The sequence below is a fragment of the Ostrea edulis genome, chromosome 5, assembly GCF_947568905.1.
Source record: "Ostrea edulis chromosome 5, xbOstEdul1.1, whole genome shotgun sequence".
In the NCBI taxonomy this organism is placed as follows: Eukaryota; Metazoa; Mollusca; class Bivalvia; order Ostreida; family Ostreidae; genus Ostrea; species Ostrea edulis.
The window spans coordinates 45,890,284-45,917,039 of NC_079168.1; the positions used below are offsets into that span (position 1 = coordinate 45,890,284).

At 33.7% G+C, this 26,756-nt stretch overlaps 1 protein-coding gene across 4 annotated transcripts; it reads right to left on the minus strand.

Annotated features, from left to right (window-relative positions):
* Positions 1 to 4: 4 nt before the first annotated feature.
* On the minus strand, positions 5 to 26,546 carry LOC125650340 (coiled-coil domain-containing protein 87-like). Of its 4 annotated transcripts, none has more exons than XM_048878547.2 (32): positions 26,405 to 26,546; positions 25,799 to 25,994; positions 25,096 to 25,168; positions 24,812 to 24,864; positions 24,059 to 24,172; positions 23,506 to 23,577; positions 23,294 to 23,390; positions 23,070 to 23,151; positions 22,707 to 22,860; positions 22,516 to 22,587; positions 22,297 to 22,387; positions 21,881 to 21,932; positions 20,674 to 20,716; positions 18,815 to 18,955; positions 18,355 to 18,504; positions 16,274 to 16,374; positions 15,964 to 16,024; positions 15,704 to 15,805; positions 15,423 to 15,539; positions 13,931 to 14,091; positions 13,791 to 13,842; positions 10,184 to 10,369; positions 9,613 to 9,779; positions 8,710 to 8,730; positions 5,724 to 5,848; positions 4,897 to 5,011; positions 2,726 to 2,810; positions 2,254 to 2,385; positions 1,931 to 2,045; positions 1,511 to 1,572; positions 1,266 to 1,346; positions 5 to 386 (listed from the first exon to the last, which is right to left on the minus strand). In XM_048878547.2, exons 1-32 carry the CDS (start codon positions 26,479 to 26,481, stop codon positions 216 to 218), a joined length of 3,321 nt encoding a protein of 1,106 aa, XP_048734504.1. In that variant the 5' UTR covers positions 26,482 to 26,546; the 3' UTR covers positions 5 to 215. The 4 variants fall into 4 exon arrangements, with proteins under 4 accessions (XP_048734504.1, XP_048734505.1, XP_048734507.1 ...); XM_048878548.2 differs by having other exon boundaries at positions 4,897 to 5,008; positions 26,405 to 26,532; XM_048878550.2 differs by lacking the exon at positions 8,710 to 8,730 and having other exon boundaries at positions 4,897 to 5,008; positions 26,405 to 26,525.
* Positions 26,547 to 26,756: the final 210 nt, after the last annotated feature.

A 26,756-nucleotide genomic window follows, 5' to 3' on the forward strand; every position in this document is an offset into this window, starting at 1 on the left:
CTTCTTGTAAATCAAAAGTGTATATATATCTATTTCAGCAGTTGTACATTAACTGGATATACATCTTCAGCAGTGACTGTTAATTCAATTTTATCACAGTTCGTCAATCAGCAACATGTACATCAGCTACAGCGTATGATACAAAATATAACAGAAATTACAGCATCAAATCCTCCATCCCAACAAGTTCACTGGGATGAGGGGTATGCGGATCATTACACCAGTCCCTCCTGTGGAACATTTGGAATGGGATCTAACTGGGCAGTGCCCACTTGGAATGGTCTCATCATGGATTCATACTTGATGGCATTGCTCTTTCTCTCTTCCTGCAGCCAATAAAGCATCTCTATTCTGTCCCATTTAATTTTCTCTTCATATGGACGACCCTGCATCAAAATTCAAACTTTGATTAACTGATACACACCAAATTATTTTTCAGTTATTACTTCAGGTAGATCCAAAGATGAATGATTTAGGTAGGTTTCCCAATTCATGAAAATAATGTGTAATTTAGTGATATATTGTTTAGCTCATCCAAAATGAAAGAAAGCAAAAGTGTGTGAGCTCACATACCCCATACTCCAACATTGTTTGACAATGCCTCACATAATGAATGATAATGCTATGCATTACTGCAAGAACAGGACAGATGAGCTTGAAAGTATAGGTTCAAAAGGGGCATAACTCTCAGAACAATTATTGAATCAGAATTTCCTGGGAATGCGCACATCTACACAGTGTGTCTTTATTATCTACAAAGTTTCACAAAATTCTGTTGAGTGGTCTCAGAGGAGTTGCGCTGACAAGAACACTAGGACAGACAGGCTCAAAACTCTAAGTTCAAAAGGGGCATAACTCCCAGAAAAATGATTGAATCAGAATTTCATAGGAATATGCCCATCTACACAATGTCCTTATTAACTACAAAGTTTCACGAAATTCTGTTGAGCGGTCTTAGAGGAGTTGCACTGACAAGAACAGGACAGATGGGCTCGAAATTCTTAGTTCAAAAGGGGCATAATGCTCAGAAAAATTATTGAATCGTGAATTTCCTGGGAATATGCACATCTACACAGTGTGTCCTTATTAACCACAAAGCTTCTCTATATTCTGTTGAGCGGTTTCAGCACAACGCTGACAAGAAAGGGATTGAAGGAGTGACGGACGGACTGATGGACAGATCAAAAACATTATACCCTCCGGAACTTCACTGCATGGGGTAATTATGATAAAGTAAATAATAAAACTCTGAAACAAGTACTTACTTTATATGAAACTTCATCTTTAAAATGTTTCTTTATATAATTTAATTCCACTTTTATTTCCTGATCATAGTACTCTATCCTCTGGAAAAAAAATAAAATCATCATTTATATAATTAAAATACATAAAACCTTGGGAATGTTTCTGTGGAGTAATAATTCAAGTGCAAAATACAACGGGAAAAGATCGTGGAAATAAAATCTCACAAAATACAAGTTCTTCATGGCAATTATGGTCCACCTCTTACCTTATATAAGTAACTCCTTTGCTTTGCTTCATGCAACCTCTTCACTGAACTTCCTTTATTGCCTATTTTGAACAAAATGAACACGAAATCAAAACACTTGCTATCAGGCTGTCTACTGTAAAAGTGATTAATTATGCGTGGGGGAAATTTACACAGTCACATAATTAGCACATAAATTTCCTCTACGCATATAGCTATAAATATTCAATATAATATATAATTATTATATTCAGTTACTGCATATTTTCCCCCCATGCGAAATGTTGGACGTAGAAAAACACGTATTTAACCCCCCAGCGTAAATAACCACTTTTACATATCATCTTATCTGGAGACACAAAAAGAATGGGAAAGGAGTTAAGAGTGGTATTCTTGACATAGACACTGAAAGTTTAGCATGAAAGACAAACTTAAGCATACCTTTCTCAAAGAATCTGTTTGGATCTGAGGCAGCCCTTTCAAATTTTTCAAGCTTGGCCAACAACTCTTCTCTCTTTAGTATGAGCTCTGTAACCTTCTCCCAGCGATCTATGGCCTGAAAGCAGAGTGCATCATCCCACTTTTAAGATAGTTACAAGAATTTTATAAACATTGATAATATGTTACAACAGCTTAAAAAATTTACCTTCAATATGCTGCAACAATTTGAGATGTATTTGATGTATCACAACACTTTTAAGAAATATGTATGTGCTAAGTACTTCAAAATTTAACTTAAGTATGTATTTGCATATGATACTAACCTCATACAGTTTAACATAGTAGTCATTGGTGCTGTATTTGATTGCCATGTCCAGTTTGAGGTTGTCTGGCATCTCCAAGGCAGCCCAGACCTTCTCCAGTCTCTCCTGTGGGGTTAACTGCACTTCCCCACTCTGGAATATCAATACTTTATTATGACTTAATTCTCAAGCTCTAAATAGTATTTGAGTAACTGTAAAATCATTCATGGGATCCCATTGTCATGTGTATTCATGCAGCAGACACACACATTGTGTTTTTACCCATGAACTTAAAACTCAAGAAACAGAGGAATGTTAACTACCGGTACCTCAAAATTACCAAATAAAAACCTTGAAAACATTCTGATTTTTAATCAATGATATCCAATAAAGCACAAGAACGGGTATGTGTACAAAACAGTCAGATGAAAAGAATTGCACTATTCACAGGTTTTATGATGTCATAAAGGAGTTCCTTAAATATCAAACTAACCTCCTCTGTGCGATCTGTTTCCATTTTACTGATGGTACCGGTCATGGACGTAACTTTTGAGGCTCGAGATGTTGTGGCAACCTCTCTACAATGTTCAATAAAAATAACTTTACATGACATTTTCTTGAGAAAACTTCAGTTCCTCTACTTTTTTATTTTAATTTTTCTAAATTTAGTACCCAAGAAAATTTAATGTAAATTAAACTGAATAACTATTCCTGTTCTAATATACTAGGGTTATAACATTCTGTTACTGTATATTTGCTATTAATATATAACATGTATTGCTGAGTGATCATTAAAATGAAAGGCGAAGATAATGAACAGCAATCAACCTCCTAACTCCTACAAACAATACAAACAAATAGTTGGGCAAACACGGACCCCTGGACACACCAGATGTGGGATCAGGTGCCCAGGAGGAGCAAGCATCCCCTATCGACCAGCCACACCCGCCGCGAGCCCCATATCCTGATCAGGCAAACGGAGCTATCCATAGACAAAATCAGTGTGCCGAGAATGCATCAAAAAATTTTTTGTTCACTTTTATTGATTATTACACACAAAGTAATACTTTTTAAATTTTCCTAATTTGAACATTTTACACATCAATTCTACAGACCCTGGACCCAGTGTTGCTGATGTCTAGTTGCATCCAAAATGATTTTTCATAGTAAGCCAGGCTTTAAAAGAAGGTTGTTTCATTTGTTAAGATGAAAAACACATTCACTTAACACCAACACTGAGAGTTAAGCAAAATACGAAACTACATGACTTTTTGTTTGTTTGTTCTTTGGATGAATCCAGCATTCAATTGTTGCTTAATTTCCTGCCAAAATAAGCATTAAACAATCATGCAACCAGAGATAAGAAAAATCTTTTAAAATTTTCTCAATAACAAAGGATCATGATTACTCATATTAATGTGCAAGCATCTTCAGGTAGTTCAGATTCAAATTTGTAGATTGAAGTTTGTTCAAATCATGACCCCTGGGTGCAGGACAGGGCAACAACAGGGGATCAAAATTTTACATAAGAATATATATCAAGGAAACAGCAGGGTCATGATTAGTCATACAAGCATCCACAGGGAGTGCAGATTCAAGTCTCTTAAATCACGACACCCTGGGGGTGGGGAGGGGCAACAATAGGAGATCGAAGTTTTAAATGGGAATATATACGGAGACCAAGAACTCCTCTCAAGAATAGCAGGGCCATGATTAGTCATATGGAAGCATCTTTAGGTAGCACAAATTCAAGTTTGCTTATTTCAGGTGATATTTTGAATATAGATTCCTTATGGCCAGACCTTACAGTTTGTACTGTGACTTTTTACCTTGTGGCCTTATACTGTTATGTTGTGACCCTTTGGGTTGGGTTGGGCCACAATATGGGGTCAAAAGTTTCCAAGGGAATAAAAATTGAAAAATCACACCAGCTGAACTATAGCAGGGCCAAGATGACTCAGGTGAGTGATGTGGCCCATGGTCCTCTTGTTTACAATTTCAATTTCCTTTTACCTCAGAGATGTTTCATATGAAATTTTATCAAAAATGGCAGAGTACATTCAGAGAAGTTGATTATGTTCAAATGTTAGAGCGTGATGGACCACCATCAATCATAATAGGTCACTCGAGTGCATGATGCAAGTCACCTAAGAGTGCCTGATTTACAGCCAAGAACTAAATGTGTCAGTATGACTCAAATGCCCCCCCCCCCCCCCCCCCCTCCCCTGACATTCAAGTTTGAAAGTCCAAGATCATGAAAATAACATTGAGTGCAAATGAAACAAAAATAGGATATCATATTGATTATTTTGGTTTCTTGAATCAGTTGTGAATAGAAATGAATTACATTATTTAAACAAAATAAAAGCATGCAGTTAGTATGTGTAACACATAGCATGTAGAATGGAGATGTTTAAACACAACAGAATTTTTAGAGTGACATACAGTCCATAAAACACATAATAATTAGAAATTTTCAAAGTCTAAGGACAGTATTTTTTGTAAGAATAAGTCAATCAACTTGATCTGTAAGTCATCAATATAAATATTACCTCATTATCTACAAGCAGTCTGGAAAACTATGACAGAATGTCGGATGGAATAGGATACTATATATAGCCTGACCATTTCTTGGTGGGGGCATAAAAATCATCAAAATGTTACCTTCCAGCCTTTTCCAGTTTGGCAGAGTGTCTGGCAGCTGCCCTCTCCTGGAGAGTTTTTGCAGATTTTGTTGTGTCAGCTGATTTTTTTCTCGATGAAGCATCATCATCATCTGCTACATAACAAATAGAATTTGATATTGTAAAAGAAACACAAAGACACAACAATCAGGCCCTTTTTAGTACACCATTTTCATGCTTGTTATGCTTCATGATATTTGCTTTTACATTTTTGTTTTATATTCCCTTCAAGATTTTTTCACTCAAATAACAACATCATCAGCTGTAGATGGAATGCCATATATTTTCACCTATATGTGTGGTGCTTATTTGTAGTATGATTGCCTGCTGTGACACAGGAAACTCCACTTTTAAGATGCTATCCAAGTGACTCGCTTCTAATACCGGACACTTGATGTAGGAACAGTTATCGTCTTTGATTTGATTTAGCTGCCGAGATCAACAATCGAATCTGGGACTTTCTGGTTGTGAATTGAGTCTCTTAACTGACAAGCTACCACAACAGGTCTAGCTCTGCAATGCCTGTGACCAATATCGGTATAGAGCATGTGGTTGTGTAATGATCAATGCCTGTGACCAATATCGGTATAGAGCATGTGGTTGTGTAATGATTGGGTCTAATACTGGTTCAGACCTTGTGGTTCTGAAGTAAACTGAGTCAAATATAGCTATATACCAGCTCTAATATTTGCACAGATCTTGTGGCTCTGCAATAACTGGGTCCAATATTGGTATAAATCTCATTAGTCTGCAATGATTCAATCCAATACTGATATAAACCTTGTGGTTTTCAATATTGGTACAAACCTTGTGGCTCTGCAATGATTGGGTCTCTCCCAAGTCCACCCAAGAGGATGGAGTTGACATTCCACATTCCCTCTTCATATTTGTTCTTTTCCTGCTTTAATTCTTCTAACTTTTTTTCTTTCTCCCTGTAAGAAGCCATACACCTCTGATATAAACTTTGTTTGGAAAAACATGGATTAAAACATTTTTCCAATTAATTTTTTTTTTTTTGGAAACCAGTAAGATGAAGGTAAATAGAAATTTCATTTGGGATATTTCTTAAAGCAACTGCAGAATACATACTACAATCGATAGTGTTCTGAAATAAACAGGTAGTAAATGTTTAGCCAAATACAAACCTGGTAAAAAAAACATTTAATTCAATAACACATTTCATGGCACACTTTTATGCACTCATTTGTTAGGATGACCACATATACAGTGACCTCCGTTTACAACGAAATTGGCTACAACGAAATTCCCCTTATTTTAAAATGATTTTTAGGTCTTGACTAATTCTCCTCTTTTCCTGCTTGTAAAAAATGACTGAATATACCAAAATCTGTCATCACCACGATTAACTGCATAAGTTCACATACAAGTGAGCCCCTGGACTGTATAGACCTTCAAGCTGAGCCAATCGAATTTATAAATGCAGCTGGGTAATTGCACTTCAGTTATTTTTACAATATTCAATTCATGCATTCTGAGCAATATGGCTTTGAAAAAATAAAGACCTTTATCTAGAACATTGATGTGAAAAGTATAAAAAATGATGATTAAGGGATTTAATGATTAATCAGCCAAGATTGAATATCAGGAAATTCAATGTATAAATATCAATGTATAAAATTGATTGATGACGGTATCATCAACACAATTCATAGGGAACTACAATCAAGTCAAATGAAAGAAAAAGAGAGCAAGCTCACATACCCCACCCTCCAACATTGCTTGACAATGCCTTACATATTGAATGGTAATGCTATATATGCAATTACTGCAAGAACAGGACAGATGGGCTCAAAATTCTAAGTTCAAAAGGGGCATAACTCCTGAAAAAATTATTGAATCAGAATTCCCAAGGAATAAGCACATTTACACAGTGTGTCCTTATTAACTACAAAGTTTCGTGAAATTCTGTTGAGCTATCTCAGAGGAGTTGCGCTGACAAGAAAAGGACTGACTGACGGACAGGTGAAAAACATTATACCCTTCGCAACTTCGTTGCATGGAGTATAATAATGACAAAAATGCTCCAATTTTGATCGCGACACAAACACCGACCCGATTTCTGCCTCTGCCATGATTAATGTTGTTCCCACACTCTGACATTTTGATGCATTGATTATATGATGTTTCAATAGCTAGAGGAATTTGATTCAACAAACTTATTAAAAAAAGCAAATAATTAAGGTGTCTGTTGTACTGAAATAGAGCGATGACTAACTTTTAATTATCATTGACTGATGTACTCATGAGCATTTGTTGATGTTTCACTAGTCAAATTCACACGTTAGTAAAATTCTAAATAAAAGAAAATTATTCTAGCATATTATAAAACTTGTCTAAAGTGTTTGATAACTGAAATATTACTATTGATAATAAGATGTTGAAAAATTTTCAACTCTGTATGACATATGATATGAAATTCAGTGTGTCAAAGTGCATTTCCTATATCAATTTAAATATATGTGGAATTAGCTGATCTTCCAATCATTAATTGGCAATCAAGGATACAATAAATGTCGCGAAAGATGTAACATTGAATTATTTCCCTTGTCCCCTGTATATTTCATTGTAAACGGACTCCACTGTACACAATTTAACTTCTTTTTTTCTACGAGAATGAAAACGATCTACAGTATTAAAATCATATAAATCACACAACATGCAAAAATTCAATTCCTCTAATTGTATTCTTATGCAATCAGGATGAAATATCCATTACCTATAAATTTTGAAAAATTTCTAAATGTACTTGACTAATTCAATTTTATCTTATCACAATAAAATGCTTTCCACAGAGAGAATTCGGGTTCTTTCACGAGATACAATGTTTCCCGAATTGAAGAAACAAACTATAATTATCTAACAGCTTCAGAACAATAAAAATTGAAATGGGATGTGCAGTAAGACTTGATTGGACCATATTGAACATGCCTGTAACCACTGTAAACCTTGAAATTCAGATGTTAAAAATTTCCTCTTTCCAGAAAAAAAAAGGCATAAAATGTCAGACATTTTATTGTCCTCATTAAAACGTTTCAAGATGCTGGCTCTTTTTTAATTCTATTACATACATGTAATTTAAAAAATCCTAATTAAGTTAATTTTGTAAATGAAATGAAAATTTCACTATTCTATTTCAAAAAACATGTAATAGAATAAAAACTTCACAAACCAAAACAACTTGGTAAAGTTTATATCTTGAAGTTATACCAAGAACTCCATAGTTGTGATAGCAAGTGTTGATCAACTATCAGTATATTCTACTGTAGCTAGACCCAGAGAATTCATTTATAGAAAATAAATATATTCAGAAGCACTTCAGAAATGTCAATATTATACATACATTTTGTGCCATATACTATAAAATATCAAACCAGTCTCTTTCATCCCCCATTCCTCAAAGAAAATCAAATGTAACATAAGAGCCTTGTTTCGTGGACACTAATTACCAGTAATTCCCGTTTCTTTAAAATACACAAGCTCTCTTGTCCAGTGCTGGAAATATCGCATGAAAATCGGAGTCTGATCAGTCGAGAATAAATGCAAATAAAATTTGTATTCCTGAATCCATCATTCGTTCTTTACATTTTAAAAAACTCTTTCCTAGACCATTTCTATTTCCAAAAGTTATTTGAACATGTTTTGTAGAACTTTAGCCTTTTCAGACTCCGATCATTCACTTCATTTCATGTGATGTTTTCTGTACCTTTTCCTGTATACATAGCTATCACAACTATACTAATGTAATACACAACACTGAGTCCACTATACTCACTGCTGCAACTTCTGCTGCTTTCTGAAATCAAGTTACTGTCCCATATAAGAATATCTAATCATCTCTTCTACAGGGGGACCGATGTTTAAATGAGCACGATTATTTTATTTTAATTCCTCATGATTTCTAGCAGTGTATGTTTCTTTCAATTTCTAACACAACAGAATAAAAGGAGAAAGAAAAAAAAACTTGTGCAGAAAATCATATATTCTACAAGAATTACACTTATATTTACTACATTAATTTTGAGAGAAAAAATTACGGTATATAACCATCGGTCCACCAAAACTTTTATAACTGTAAAACCAGAACTCCTCAAGTAACAGGCATTCCCATACCCTTGTCATGAGAGTTACTAATTAAATCCTTAAAATTAATTGGTCAGTAGATATTCTGAAACTCAAAATGGTAGACCTTGCCATATCATTATCTCACTCACCAAACCCTAAGAAAACTTTCTTTACCTGCATGATTTGCTACTTAAAGATGGTGAACTGAAAAGGTAATCTAATTTCTTCACTAACAGGAAAAAAATATTTCAATGGTTGGATCCAGTTGACTTCCAATGTATACAAATATATATTATTATTGTTCACGTCTGTGCGCAATGCATTAATGAGGAAAAGGCTATCATTACAATTTGTAAGATATCAAAGGCAAAAAATTTGGAAAGTTAAATCTGAATGTATGTATGAGATACATACATGGTATAACATTAAACAGAAATTAACCCAACACTCCTTAAACATTACCAAAAATATAAGCCCCAGTTAACATTGCCCAATATTTTAAGTAATAATTTTACCTAGCATATTCTTAGGTTAATTTGTATTTTCTGGCAATGAATTTTTTACCCATCAACCCTTGGTAACATTACCAAACATTTTGGCACGACTGACTTACTTCAGTTCTGCTAATTTACTAGGTTGTCCAGTCCTAGAGTGAGATTTGAATGGAGACACACCCATCCTTGGTATGGCAAAGCCTCGAGGAGTGGGCTCCTCCTCTTCTTCCTCCTCTTCCTCCTCAGAATCATAGAAATGGAACACAACACCCATGTAATCTGATTCCTGTTCAAATTATAAAATTTAATAACTGATGTGCCAGGTAATCTGTCAAATGTTCAATTTTTCTTTAAAAACATATTGAAATCATTGAATCCATCAATTCAGAAATCTTTATACCATTTATATAAAGCATTATGTAATTGATGTATATAATTTGCATATCATCTGTTGTAAATTGATACAAAATCCATGATCTTCACAGAATTTACTTTTGTTAAATTACTAGAATATGTCCTAGGAGGTCTGGATAAAGAATTACATCTCAGAAGAAAAGTGTGTCAGAGCCTAGTCAAAAGATTACAATGTACAAAATGAAGATTTGATTCACAATAACATGTAAACAAGACAGAAACTGTTTGCTAAGGCTGAGAAAATTGAGTAACATGTCTAAGAACGTGGATTTGTACCGTAGTAGACAGGTATTTCATGTAGTCATCACTGGTGATTGTACTCCTCCACCACTGCAGCCAGGAGGCATACGTCCTGGACATTTTCTCTGCCACAAATTTGGGCATGTTGTCAGTTTGCTCCTTGATTTGAGCCATTTTTCGTGGATTGTGCATAAAGTCATGAATCCTGTCCATATTTGGGGTCTGACAAGTAAAAATTACCCATATGATGATTGAGTATACATGTATATCCAGACAAATTCAAATACAGTCTCAGTTTCAGATCAAAAGTATGTACTGAATAAAGTTATTAATGGAGAATCACAAGCATCCATAGTTTATACATAAACTAATTCTTTTGTTGAAATTCTAACTTAATTTATACATTCTTTCCATCAAGTACTGGGTACAATGAAGTACAAGATTAATTTCTCTTAATCAAACTTCTAAATTTCATGAATTTTCTGTGAACTTGCAAGCAAATATACCATGAATTTTGCCAAAACATTAGCATGAAATTTTATGTTTTGTCAGACTAACAAAATGAGTAAACATGTCAACAAGAGCCCAAAGGCCACATTGCTCACTTGAGTCACCTTGGGCATGCTGTTGTTCAGCTGTTGTGATTTTTGAAAGATTTTATTTTCAATCTTTATTCCCATGAAAAATTTGGCCCCATATGTGGCCCCAACTTAGCCTCAAAGGTTCATGACATAACTGAACATGAATTCACACAACATGGGGATGCCTCAACACCCATGCATATATATGACCAACAAAAAAGGACGAATTTACTAGGTTGATGATTAATGAAGACAAATCAGTAATTGTCAAATTGAGTGAATATTTAGTTAAAACTTTCAGAAAAAGAAGTGATGTTTTAAAACTGCAAAAATCGTTATAGTTTATTATTCATATGTTGGTATTATACTGATATTGTCCATTTACTTGTGTATACACCTGGTTTGCAATTCATGTATGTATGTACTCGTTTCCCCCACATGATACATCCACAGGTAGTTCGCAGTTCATGTAATATGTACTAAGTTAATGTTGTAAAGTTTTTTTGCAATTTCCTTCTTTATAAGCTGTCTTGCTGTTATGCCCTCTGGGCCCAAAATTTGAATAAACTTATCTCATGACTAACATGACCTTACTGTTCTGGAGAAGGTATATGAGAGTCCTATCACTCACTATTCAAAAGTTATGAGTATGGTTAAGGTTTTGAAATTGGAATGTAAGGTCTTACCATCAGGAATCTATATGCAAATTATGAAAGTCCTACCTTACATAGTTCAGGAGATATTGAATAGGTTAAGTTTTCTTAAAAGTACATCAAACTTCAAGGTCAAAGATACTAGGTTAACAAGAGGCCCATGGGCTACATCGTTCACATGAGTCACCTTGGCCCTGCTGTTGTTTTTCAATTGTGATTTTAAATAGATTTTTGCAATATTTATTCCAATGAAAAATTTTGACCCCATGTTTTGTCCCCAACCTAGCCCCATAGGGTCATGATACAACCATAATATAATGTCACAACTGTGACAAGATAAAAAAAAATCATGGTATGAAATGTAAGGTCCTGCCATAATGAATCTATATACAAAATATGAAATCCTTCCCTTCTGGGGATAATGCTGAGGTTAGATTTTCTTAAAAGTAGGTCAAAATCACATAAAAAATTTGGTTCAAACTCCAAGGCAAAGTTTACAAGGTCAAACATCACGGCATCAAATGAAATTTCTTGCCATAAGAAATATATATACTTAATATGAAAGCCCTACCTTAAATAGTTCAGGAGATATTGCCTTGGTTAGGTTTCTTAAAAATAGATAGACCAAAGGTCAAGGTCACAAGGTCAAAAGCTTTGATACCAAATTGTCACAAGGAATACAATATGCCCCCCCCCCCCCTATTCAGTAAAGGGGGCATAAAAATGATTCAACACAACTTAGGAACATTTGCCTTTTGATATGATTTAGTGTGGTCCTGGTAATCTTGAAAAGAATTTGTTTTGATTTCCTGTATATTCCTACCTCCTACATATGTATCATGGCCCCACCCTACCTTTCGGATGCCTGAATTGAACAAATTTAAATTTGCACTACCTGAAGATGCTTGCATATCATTATGACTATAATTGTGGCCCTGTGGTTCTTGAGAAGATTTTAAAAGATGTTTCCCTACATAATCCCATGTAAAATTTTGATCTATTGTAGCCCCATCCAACATCCAAAGGGGGGGGGGGGTCATAACTGAACAAACTTCAATCTACACTACCTGGGAATGGTAGCATATTACAGTGATATGACTTATTATGGTCCTGCTTTTAATGAGAAGACTTTTTCTATATATTCCCCTGTAAAACTTTGATCACTTATTGTGGCCTTACCCTATCCCCGGGGATCACATTTTTAACAAACTTGAATCTGCATTACTGAAAATGATTGCATATTATTATGAGTAATCATGTCCCTGTTGTTCTTGAAGAGACCATTTTTGAAGATATATCCTAGATATTCCCATGTAAACATCCTCTATTATGGCCCCACCCTACACCCTGGGACCATGATTTTAACAAACTTCAATCTACATTATGTCAGGAAGATTCCAGTGAATTTTAACTTTTCTGGCATAGTTGGTCCTTGAGAAGATTTTTAAATGACCCCATCCTTTTTTGCCTTTTCTTGATTATCTCCCCTTTGAAGAATGTATGGCCCTTCATTTGAGCAAACTTGAATTTCCTTCACCCAAGGATGATTTGTATCAGGTTTGATTGAAATTTGCCATGTGGTTCTAGAGAAGAAGATGAAAATGTGAAAATTAACAATGATGACACCGACAACAGACGCTAGATAAATTTTGTTCAGGTTTAAAAGCTCACTTGAGCCATATGCTCAAGTGAGCTAAAAACTAAAATACATTCATCATGTCTGTAAATGAACAGAATAATTTCTATCTAAGAACTAATTCTAAATTCATAATGTATTGATGAAACCAGAATTAAGCTAAAGACTGGTATTTAAGAGTTTTCAGATTCTGCAGTATCATGACTTCAAATTCTAAATTCTGTATTATATCCAAATATCTTGCAAGATTACACTAGTGTCATAGGAATGGTGCTAATTACAGATATGTTGGCTCACTTGTGATTTGTGAATAAAAGTTAAGTCTCCAATAAAAGTGGGTCGTGAATGAACCATAACTTACAATATATATTGTTTAAATAACAAAAGTAATATGTGAAGTAAAACATTTCTTGATAAACACCTAAAACATGATTTGCTGTAATGACCTTCTATCTAGCTACAAACTGATGATAATATAAGTACATGCATTAATATGTGCACATGGTTTCATTTGTACAAAAATGAACAGATTTCAGGAAACAAACTGATATGCATATTCATATAGTGGCATAATGTATAGTTCTGTACCTTATTTGCTAAGCATAGGAAAAACATGAATTACATGCACATGTATTTTGTATATAATAAAAAACATAGTTAGTACTATTGCATATGATTTTTTTTCTCTCGCATTTTAAAAAAAAATTAAAATGAAATATTCTCAGTTATATTAGAGCCATGTGGAAACAAATTGAATCAAATATTGTACTTACAGTGGGGTTAAATACATCTTCTCCTAAGAAATTCTTTGGAGGATTATGGGGTCTAAAACCAAAAAAACAAAAACATCCTGTAGTAATTGAATCTCGAACTTTTGCAAACCCTATATAGAATTAAAGTCCATTTGCCTTACGTTCTGACCCACTGTTTTGGGTCCATTTCCCCCCATGGGGCCTTCTGACCCCTGCTCAAGGCAGGGTTAATCACACGCTGGGACCGCCTCTTGGCTAGAGTGGAGGAGGCCAGGGTGCCTGATAAATTAACATCAGCAGCAGCTTTCTGAACCATTTCATCCTGTAAAAGAAAATTTTATTTTAATTTCAAATGTATGGTACCTACAGGTTGCATTCATGGTATCATTGTATATCAAGTAAGTTTTGCACAGAGCACAAAAAATATTTCGAAATGTTAACTCTTTATTTTGTTGGCAGGTTTTCAATTCACAGTATCATAACTATATTACAAAAGCCTTTTGAGCTCATTTTTGTATGTAAAAAAAAGTTTTCACATTATCACATAGAAATGCCTATTAGTCACATAATAATGTGAATGTTTCACATCATCATAGAAAACTTTTGCATAATAATGTGGAAACTAGTATAAAAATAATGATACTGTCTTAAAATATTTCATTTAACAATGGAAGACAACTATCAAATTTCCGGATCTTTTTCTCAAATTTTAAAAGCATATGTACATTTCAGGATACATCAAACATCTATTGTATTGTTGAAAGACCTAAAGTTGAAACTTATTACCAAATTCCTTTGTAAATTGTTTTTGTGATATAGAACAAGGAGACTTTTCCCCCATTTTTGATACTACGTACAGATCTGTGTCAGCGAAGTCATGTGTTTGTGTAATTTTAAGTGTATCAAGATGTTAGACTTACTCTGCAATCAAAATTCAATCTGAACATGTATGAATTGAAATGTTGGTGCTTTGTTGTTTTTTGGACAGTTTTTCCTCATTCACTAAAGAACACAATACCTTTAAAGACAGATTGAGTACCAAAACTGCCCAATATACAGTATAAAATCTTAATTCATTGCTGTTCATATTGACACATGATTACTTGATACTGCATACTAGCAAACTTTCCTACAAATTCTATAAATGATGTGAAGGTACATCTTTGAAAAGAATTAAGATGTGTTCAGTAAACAAATGCCAACTTGTGGACTTCTTGAAAAATCTATTTTTTGTGACTGAGGTCAGATTCATTGCTCCGTGACCCAAAAGGCAATCTCAGATAAGCTTTTAGTAGCATCTTCATCTAAATCCTTCTAAAGTTTTTGCTCAGAAACCAAATATCTATTTTAAGTAACAGAGGTTATGCTCTGTGACCCCTGACAAGCTTTTCATTAAAAAAAATCCACCATGCAAATGTGAACATCCATGTCTTAAACCATTTTTAGTAAAAATACACTTTGCCCTTTGACCCTAAAGGCAATCCTTGGCAAGCTTTTCATTAGCCTTTCCCATAGTGTAAATATGAAACCTCTATCTCTTGCAATTAAAATGTTACTGTTAAGGCTATAGTTTTGATAGACAGACAGAAGGTCAGACTGAAAGACAGACCAGAAACAATAATGTAATGATATTGAGATTTTTTTGAGACTGACATCATCCAATTTAAGGTGATCTGTAGGAACTGTCTTCATGATTTCCCTATACACCTCCTTAATCTCATCACTGAGGAACAGGTTCTTATCAAGACTCTTCACTGTTGCTGCATCGATCTACAAAATTTCCAAAATGCACTGTACATGAAGGGATATGGTTAGCCAACTTGTAGACAGAGATACATCTACAATTATCATAGATAGGGTTTTTTTTTCTTCTACAAACTAAAAATAACTTGAGATTACTGCAAAGAACTCTACAAAATTGATATGATACATACCTCATCTGTGAGTTCATTATACACTGTAGTGTACCCATCAATAGTGATTGAAGACATGCAAACTCTCTCTGACACACGGATATCTGATGCTCGGACTTCCATCTGTTCATGAAAAAAAGATTTGTCACCTATAAGTACATGCAGCTTGTATGATATAGGAAACAAATATTTGAACAAACTTTAAGAATTATTATCATTTTACAGATAATCTACATCTTTGTTGTGAGTACAATAAAATTTGATTCTTGTATCCTCTTTACCCCTGGAAGCCTGGCACTGACAGTGGACGGTTGAGGATGTGTTGGTTCTCTGATCTTTACGCTGAAATAAACGAAATCTCGTGACATGTCACAGTAAAATATGCACATCTGCAAAATTACAAGCAATGTACAAAAATAATGATGCAATATTTAATACCAATTTCCATTGCTTCCCTTTTCATAAATTATAGAATTAACAATTTCTCATAGTCAATGCAGAGACAACAATCAATCATGTAAAATCATATTCAGTAGAAAATAGAACTGTACAGAGAATAAGCAATACTTCTGTTCAATGAATAAGCAATACTTCTGTTCAATGATATCCCGTCTTTCTCTCTCCTCCAGTTCTCTCATCTTCTGCTCTAATCTCTCTTTCAGGCCATCATGTTTGGCACTCCTCGTGATAGCCTACAGAGTTTGTAGATTGAACAATGATTATAATAAGTAGGTTAGATGTCATATAATACTAAAATCATCAAGTAGAAATTAGAGTGAAAAGGAGTGAATGTAATAAATTACATGTAAGTAAATATGCAAGACAACTGTATATATAGCATTTTTATCCGTTTCAATATATGTGTGCATGCAAGTATGTACTAGTTCTGCGGACATACAAAGAGGAAATCTGAGATCTGGCTTTATGGTCCCAGAATCTAAACAAGAGGCAAATGGGCCACATCACTCACCTGAGTCACCTTGGCCCATCCCATTGTTCAGCAGCTGGGATTTTTAAAAGATTTATTTTATCAATCTTTATCCCCATGAAAATTTTTACCCCATATTGTGGCCCTAACCTAGCCCAAAAGGACCACAACATAACTGAAAATGAATTCACATAACACAGAGATGCCTCAACACCAATATCACTAACATGAACTTACTGTTCTGGATAAGACCGAGGTCACAAGGTCATTGAGCATGGTATGATACGAAGACCTTGCCTTAAGAAATCTACATACAGAATATGAAAGCTCAATCTTAAATGGTTCAGAAGATATTGATTGGGTCAGGATTTTCAAAGAAAGTATTAGTCAATGTCAAAAGATCAAATATGATTGTATCACAAGGTCTTGACCTAAAAGAAACTAAATACAAAATATGAAAGCCCACCTAGAACAGTTCTGAAGATATGTAATAGATCATGTTTTCTTAAAAGTAGGTCAAATTTCAAGGTCACAAGGTCAAAGTATGAAATCTTGCCACAAAAAATCAGTATACAAAATATGAAAGATCTACCTTGAATAGTTCAGTAGATATTGAATGGGTCAGATATTTAAAAAATAGGTCCACCTCTACGGTCAAGGTCACAAAAATAACAAGGTCTTGCCATAAAGAACCTATATGCAAAATATGAAAGCCCTACCTTAAATAGTTCAGAAGAAATTAGATAGGTCAGGGTTTTTTTTAAAAGTAGTTCAAACTCCAAGGTCAAAAGATTAAATACCATTGTGTACAAGGTCTTGCCATAAAGAATCTATGTATAAAATATGAAAGCCCCACCTAAAATAGTTCCAGATAAATTCAATACATTATGTTTTCTTAAAAGTAGGTCAAACTCCAAGTTCAAGGTCACAAGGTCAAAGATCATGATATAAAATGAAAGGTCTTGCCATAAGGAATATATATACAAGATATGAAAGATCTGCCTTAAATAGTTCAGGACATATTATATAAGTAAGATTTTTATTGAAAGCAGGTCAAACTTCCAAGTCAAGGTCACAAGATCACACAACATTGCATCACATGAAAGGTATTTTCATAAAGAATGTATATACAAAATATGAAAGCCCTAGCTTAAATTGTTCAAGAGCTATTTTCAATCATTTTTCCTATATATCAGCATATAGCACTTTGATCCCCTATTGTGACCCCAACCTACCCCGGGGGACCATGAATTGCACAAACTTGGATCTACTCTATGTCAGGAAGCTTTCATGTAAATTTAAAATGTTATGGCCTCGTGGTTTTCTGAAAAGAAGATTTTTTAAAGATGTTCTCTATATATTCGCATGTAAACCTTTGATCCCCTATTGTGGCCCCATCCTACCCCTGGAGGTCATGATTTTAACAAACTTGAATCTGCATTATATCAGGAAGTTTTCATGTGAATTTAAACTTTTCTGGCCCAGTGGTTCTTGAGAAAAAGATTTTTAAATAAGCCAATCCTATTTTTGTAATTATCTCCCCTTGGAGAAGAGCGTTGCACTTCATTTGAAGATACTTGAATCCCTTCACCTAAGGATACTTTTTGTCAAGTTTGGTTGAAATTGGCTAAATGGTTCTGAAGAAGTAAAATATGTGAAAAGGTTACAGACGGACCAGACAGACATACGACAGACAATGGGTGATCAGAAAAACTCACTTGAGCTAAAAATGAAAAAGTGATACCTGAAGCAATGGTGGTAAGTCCTCCTCGACCTTCAAATCTTCTGTGTCCTGAGGGCATTTGACGAGACGCTGTAAATCTTCAGCAGCGTATTCTCGAGTTCCAGGCTGTGGCTTTTTGCTTGTATCCACCATAATTTGCTGCTTACTTTTCTACGGTAATTTTAATGAAAAATTTTCCAGGTCTACATCCCTTTTTTTGATTCATACAAATGGCACAACATTTTGCTTTCTTTCAAATTTAATGATTATATCTTTTCTTTGATAATATCAGACATTGCTGAAGACAATTTTTACATCAAAAAGTATTAATACTCAAATGAATTCAGATAATATGTCCATGTAAAAGGTTATAAACACAATAATGTACTAACTAGATGCTGTTATTAAGTCATCAATACCCGCACCCTGGAGATGCTTCTTGAAGTATTCAACTTTATTTTCCTTTTTCTCATGTAGTTACCTGTACTTTCTGTCGAGCCATTTGTCGTTTGAGGATGTCAATTTCATGCTGTGCTAGTATGTCCTTTTTGATGGACCGGTCAATACCAAGTTCTTCCAAAAGTGTCTCCCCAAACTGAATATCTGGCAGTGATCTGGAACGCTGTCAAAAAAGTCAAATTTTACATGGCTGTACAGCAGATGACTATACTTTGAATAATGTTATATCATGTCATACAATAAACACTATTTTGTCTCTCCAACTTTGTTTTCCACAGACTTTAGTCACAACAAAACACAAATATGATCATATCTTAAAATGATGATAGTGGTGAACAATGTGGGCTTGAACCAAAAAGTACCACATGGAAAATATACAATTGACATATGAAATAATAAAAAAATATATCAAAATACTGCTAATTGCTCAAACAGAAAACATGGGAAAAAACAAGATGTGTTTGTGAAACACTGATACACGTCCCTGTATGGAAGCAAAGTAATTCTGGGTCTTGCCACACGGAATACAAATGTGAAATATGGAAGCCCTATCACTAAGCGTTCAAAAGTTATGGCTTAGGTTAAAGTTTTTCAAAAGTAGTAGGTCAAACTCCAAGGTCAAGAGGTCAAACAAACTCCAAAGTCAAGAGGTCAAATATTTTAGTACCAAAAGAAAGGTATACACATGTGAAATATGAAAGGCCAACCATTCAAAAGTTATGATCAAGGTTAAGTTTTTCAATAGTAGGTCAAACTCCAAGGTCAAACAATTTGGTACCAAAAAAAGGTCTTGTCACAAGGAATACACATGTGAAATATGAAAGTCCTATCATCATCCATTCAAAAGTTATGGCTAAGGTTAAACTTTTACAGACAAACAAGCAGACATACAGACCTTGAATCTTCGATTATGGAGGCATAATAATTAACATCCCAAAATACAAAAGCAAGGCCACCAGCAGGAAAGATGGTGTCCATAAAATTTCATAAATAGCACAGAGCTGCAATTGATGTCATCCGACAAAACAGACAACAACAAAATCCCATTTACAATTGGTTACCACGATAAATGTGCAGGATGAATAACATCAGTCACGAGGAAAACTAATAACATGTGAGAAAATGAGCTGCTGCAAGCAAGTTGAATACTTGTGTATGTATGTATGTACTGGTATGTGTGTATGTGTGTGTGTGTATGTATGTATGTACGTATGCATGCACGTACGTACATACATACATACGCATGTACATATGTATGTTTATGAATATCTATATTTCAACTAAGAAAACAATGTAACCAAATGGAAAAGGGGGAGGGTAAGGGGTAGTGAAGAAGTAGCAGCCTGTCGAGTGAACTCCTTAGCACTCCTTTAACATGGAGAGCAGACTCAGCTCCCAGTAACTGCAACTACTATCATAGTCCCCAAAATGATAAGCAGCTGAAACCCAAACAATAAAACACTTTTATTCTGATATATTTTTGGAAAGCATTAAAACTGCTTTCTGAATGTAACTGAAAATCCCAAGAGTGCTGCTTGGGTAGCCACCCAAGAAGAGAAACTGTGGCCTTTGCAGCATTCAAGTGAGAGGCCTTGTAGGGAATCAAAATTTGCTAGGTGTAATGATATCCAAAGCTAATATTCCAATATTTCATGTGATTGAAATTTCCTGGATATTTCATGCAGCTAAAATATTCTGGAATTACATTACCCAATCACTTGGTGGTAAATTCTTTGATTGCTAATTTAACAATAAAAAAAAAAATCTTAAACATATCTTTTTGAATCTTTATAAATGATAAACAGATTTTTAAAAAAAACTAAGAATGCTATAAGTCACATATTCAAGAACAAAATGTTTATCTATCACACAGGTACTCACCTTTAACAGCACTTTTCTTCTAGAGAGATCCTCTTTTGATAATCTGTAATTATTCAAGTGAAAGTTGACATATGTATAGGTCTAAGCAAGTTGTTACTTTTAAATGTCAGATAATTTTTAAGTTCTTTCTCTACAGATATATATAGTAACCAAATTAAAAGTTTTTGGGTGGCATGCATATTTCCCCCCACTAAAATACAACAATCCAAAAAATTCTCCAAAATTAGGGTTTGCCCTTGAAGTCAAGTTTTCAGAATTGTGAACATATTGGATTTATGACTACAAAAGCACTAGTCCAGAAAGTCTTTTAATATCTTTCCAGCTTTTTTTCAGGATTTTGATATATAATGTGGTAAGAAAACATTTGAGATACCAACATCTTTGAAAAAGCTGGGAAACACATACATGTGATATCTTCTGGATCAGCCAGGAGGCTCTCGGAATCGAGCATCTGATAAAAATGTCCTGCTGGGAGTCGATAATCTCCCAGATCCCCTCAATAAGACCAAAATTTAAAATCATCAAAAAGAAAGAAAGCCATTTCTCAAGGAAACTGAGCCCCATGTTATGACTTATTTGGGACTTTTGTTTGTTCAGTACAGGAATATGATTATTAGTCTAATTTTCAATTAAATGTCATTAAATCTTAATACAACACTGGTGACTGTCAAATCCCCATTAATGACAACAAAACCACACTTCATTGTTTAGATATTATGGTTATACAAGGGAGTGGAAACTACTAAATTTTGCAGATACATAAAAATCAATCATAATTTTTTTAAGGAGGGGGAGGGTTTGTTTGAATCATATTTCTATTCTGAGATTAATTATTATCAAAAATCAACTGAATTTAAACTAACAAATTGTGAATAAATCATTGTTTTAAAAATATACTAATAAGATAATCATATACATGATTATGATCATATCAAATGGAAAATTTAACAATTTCCATATACAGAAATCTTTCATAAAATAAAATCTGTCCTTCCTTTCCATTTTAAAAGTAAAAATTAGAATTGAAAATGCCTGTTTTAATTGCTTTAGTTGTCAAAACAAATGTCTAAAAATCTCCAGGAAATGACCCCCAATCCCCGCATTTTGGAGACCAATCTTCTGTATTGGTCTGCATCACACATGTGGTATAAACATAAAATCTTTTAAAAGTACAAAAGCACAAGTGTCAATAATGATAAGAACATACTCCAAAGCCTGCATTTCCCTGTCAGAGGTTCTAGATGCCTTCCCAACGGATGCTGAAAATAATACCACATGTATTTAAAAAGATTTTTACAATTACATGCATATATACATGTTACTTTCTTCTAAGAATTTATTCATGAACTATCAGTCCAAAACCTAGCTGCTCACACCTATTAATGTATTTTCACATTTGAATGCCCTTACCTATAAATAAGATAATGACTAAAGTCACAGCATTGTTTCATACAAACAAATGCATATGGTAGTCATAAATGTTGCATATATGCAAACCAAAGTGAAAGGTTTCTTTCTTGTGTACAAAATAGGTAGAAATGTCTTCTATATATAGACCTACTTTTTGTTGCTGTAAAATTTAGGCAGGTTTTAGATTACATAGCATTCACTTTCAACCCTAACCTTCTGATGGAGTCTGTATTTCTCTCTCAGGGAGGTCAGTCAGTAGACCCAAAACTTTATTGGTGTCTAGCGTGGGCATATTCTCTACAATCTGTACAGAGAAAGTTTTTTTTAGAAAACCAATTCAGTTCACATGACTATTGAGTGCATACAAAGTACATTCTGACACTTTAGACATTTTAAAAAAGCAGGAGTTTCAAGATAAAGTTTTGCATATACCTGTTTCGCCTCTTGTTCTGGAGTATGGAATCTAAATCTCTTGACTTTTGATTTGGGACGACTAGTCTGAATCTACCATATTTTAAAAAAAGAACACTAATTAGTGTCAAAATTCATCCTTAAAAACCTTAGGAATTTTCATTTTCATTAATACTTATTACAATGATTAGTGTAATAATTAGTTTACTCACCATCCCTTTAAATGACAGAACTGGAACATCTGATTTGGTTCTTACTGGTTTTTCTGGTTGAGCTGAGTAGACAACTTCCTCCCCTCTGTCTCCCTCTGCTTCCTGTTTACGAATGTCTTCCACAATATATCGCCGTATTGTCAAAATATTGAAACTGTGGGGAAAAAACACATTGAATTTGGGAGAAGTTTTGTCAGATAACAAGAAATATTGAAACTGGAATGGAGCTGGTTGAATTGTTAAAATAGTTCTCTTTGATATTTTCATTTCTACCCAAAATATTGCCCATCTTTATTCTGAGTTTTTTATATAAATGTTACATTCAAACTTTGCATTGTCAATTTACTGCACTCTACAACTTACAATTTATTTGCATCTAAAGCCAACTGGGCCTTTAGTCTACTCATATTAGCTGGACCACTGAATATGCCTCTCTGGTTCAAAACTGCAAACAAAGCACCATGAAAAATGTTTACAATTGTAAATATCAATTTTACATTTTGATATCTGAATCATTTTAAGCTACATGTATATCAAAAATATTTTTGGATAATCATTCAACCTAAGTTTTCTTGCAATTTACAAACCTTGCGCTTTCTTGGTGTAATGATTGAACAGCTCTTCACACACAGTGACAATGTGTACAGCTATTCTTCTGTTTAGCTCTTTGTTTTGTTCTGGACTCTGTTAAAAAATTAAAAATAAAATTACTGTCTCTCTATTGAGAGATATTTAAAATGTTTGCAGAGTTGTTATTTTAAGAGACCCAGTTTGTTTTTACATGTATCTACACACTTACCAGGAATGGGTCATCTATTTGTTTTCGGATTTCTGGCCATATCAAATTGATTTCACCCATCAAAATTCCAGCCTGGAATAAAATATGTAAAAGTCTTTCTAAAATAATATCACAAAAAATCAACATTTTGGTCAGAATTCAATGTGTGAGTATGAACAGTCATTATTATATTCAATACAGAAGACAGATAGATAGCCAGAATTTTTAGTATGTTATAATGTACATAACTTTTCTTGTGCAAACATTTTATTTTTATGTACATTTGCAATGTTGCATTGATGCAAAAATGAGGTTTTCATAGATAATGTTCATCATATACATAATAGCAATGGACAAAATGAGTCATGGCAAAAATTACAGGTATATCTCACTGATAAATCTTATATGTCAAAATCGCAAAAATAAAACTCCATAAAATATAATTGATTTAGAGTAATCAAAAATGTTCAAAGAGAACATTTGTACTTCTGAAATTCTGTTAATTCCATAGCTAGCTTCATATACCTGGATATTTTATGGGAGAGCTTGCAATAAGGTATTTATGAAGACTTACCAAATTCTGCTGATCATCAATGGACAGGTATGGATCATCAGGCCTAGCTTTAATCCGCCGTCTCACAAACTTGGCTAGTTGTTCTAAACTTGTTGGTTGTTGTCTTATTTCTTCCTGTATATCATTATCAAAACTTATGTAATTTTTAACAAAAAAGAGAACTGCATTGGCATTTCATGGGTATCATATTTATTTTTTTATAAAAAGTAAACATCATCATCATTTAATAATTAATGAGCATTTTCAACCTTGCAAAATTTATTGAATCTAAAATAGATGGATTTATATTACTCGGTTTTTATGTCTATTTGATTAATATCATACATTAATTGGAGTATTAGGTCTTTCAAGTTAATATCATACATTAATTGGAGTATTAGGTCTTTCACGTTAATATCATACATTAATTGGAGTATTAGGTCTTTCAAGTTAATATCATACATTAATTGGAGTATTAGGTCTTTCACGTTAATATCATACATTAATTGGAGTATTAGGTCTTTCACGTTAATATCATACATTAATTGGAGTATTAGGTCTTTCATGTTAATATCATACATTAATTGGAGTATTAGCTCTTTCACGTTAACATCATACATTAATTGGAGTATTAGCTCTTTCACGTTAACATCATACATTAATTGGAGTATTAGGTCTTTCACGTTAATATCATACATTAATTGGAGTATTAGGTCTTTCACGTTAATATCATACATTAATTGGAGTATTAGGTCTTTCACGTTAATATCATACATTAATTGGAGTATTAGGTCTTTCAAGTTCAACTCTAGGTTTCCCCTCTGCATCTGGAAAGATGAAACGAAAGAAATTCATAAAACAAGTATATATAGCCTCAAATACATGCATTAGTTCAGAAACAGTTGTCCTCATTAATCTAAGAGTGCATGTTAAAGTTGTCCCACTCATTAATCTATACATTATCAGATATAATTTTTCTCATAAATATATCTTTTTCTTTGTGTTTCTTGAATTTATATTGCATTTATATGTGTATGGTATGAATTGATTCTTCTTACCCTCATCATCCCCATAAGCTGTGAAGAGTGAGAGGGGTTCCAAAACACCTTTGATCTTCTTTTCAACATCACTCTGTAAAAACAAACAAGATCATACAAGTTACTATAAGCATCTTCTACTACCAAAACTTTATAATGTTTCTGCATCCAGATAACTCCATTATTTTATAAGTGCTTATTATGTACTTGAAAAATTGTCATAGAATCTAATTAACCATTCAATTGCAGCATATCACACTATTTGGTGCTAAAATCTGTATTCAGGGATGAGAGTGAATTTTATACCTCAAGAAATAGTTCTACAGTATTACCAAGGACTGCAGATGATATTATTTTGATGTAAAATAGTTATTTTATCTTCTTAATCTTATCTTAGTACAGAAGTGTAATAAAACAAGCTATCCATCTTCAAGTGTTATGATTAAGTACTGGACTACTTCACACACTGTTGCACCCTGAAAACTGGCCCACAAAATCAAAACTGTGTAAACTTCATATACAGAGCAGCTAGAGTAACAATGACAAATCTGCTGCATTAAAATCACATTCACAAATATAAGAATTTCCTTGTTACAATTCCATCCTCAGAAAAGAGAGTCTACTACATCATATCATTGACAATATCAATTACAGAAAAACAGCAGCAGTAAGCTCATCCTCAACCTACCAAATTTATAATAGACTAGTTACAATTCAGACTCACATGAGTGTAGGAGGGCCACTTTAGAGGATACATATCCCCCTCCTTTTGAACCTTCTCACTTTCTGGTGGCGGTTCAGGAATGATGTCTTTGCCAGGGATGGGATGTCGTTTGGGCAGACGAACCCGCACCTGGATGGGGTCGGCATGGTAACCTGCAAACTTCACGGAAGTGTTGTCAGAGGTAGGCATAATTAACCTAAAATAAAAGCAGAATAATTCTATTCATTCTCAGATAGCAACCTGTGTATAGTGTTCTGAAATAGCCAAACATCAATTCAACAAAATTCAGTCCTTATTTACAATTTTAAAAAAAATGCTTATAGCAAAGTGCTGGGATGAACAATTTTGATTTGTTATAAACATAATTTGTTCTATCTATAATTTCATAATATATTTTAAAACTACAGGAATCAAAAAAACTTTACTGTCACTGAATCGATCATTATGAGTGTGTTCACCGTGACCATGTTTTACTGTACTTTACTGCATGTACACATCAATTCTTGACCAGTATTTGAACTGTACAAATTTTATCTTTGCTACAATTGGGCATCACAATGCATTAAAAACTAGAACTATAAGTCTAACTAGCAAAATGCTGCTTACCCCATTTTTTTCAACCTAAATTTAGATTCTTCATCACTTTTTCTAAGAATTCCCCTTTTCTTGCCATTATAAGGCATGATGGCAAAAAATACTGAACCAAGTTTCAAAATTTAAACAAAATATTTTACAAAACAAATGTTCTGTTACACAAATAAAGGCTTTAATATTCAAATGATTTGGTATTCATCAGTTAAACACTAAACTACTTTGAGTAGCTATACACTGTGACAATTAGTGGCAATTTAAATCTTTGTCAATGCAATTGTTTATTTCAGATTGGTTATCTTTCTTAAGCTTCATAGATAAAAACCAGCTACTGTGTGAAAAATCTTTAATAAAGAAACAGGACTTA

What these genes read in the sequence shown, in the direction of transcription:
- LOC125650340 (XM_048878547.2), bottom strand. Translation starts at nt 26,481, where the DNA reads ATGCCTTATAATGGCAAGAAAAGGGGAATTCTTAGAAAAAGTGATGAA. An exon ending in AGTGGCCCTCCTACACTCAT is followed by an intron (nt 25,169 to 25,798) that starts GTGAGTCTGAAT and finishes TTGTTTTTACAG; the next exon opens with AGTGATGTTGAAAAGAAGAT. An exon ending in TCAGTGCCAGGCTTCCAGGG is followed by an intron (nt 15,806 to 15,963) that starts GTAAAGAGGATA and finishes TTTCATGAACAG; the next exon opens with ATGGAAGTCCGAGCATCAGA.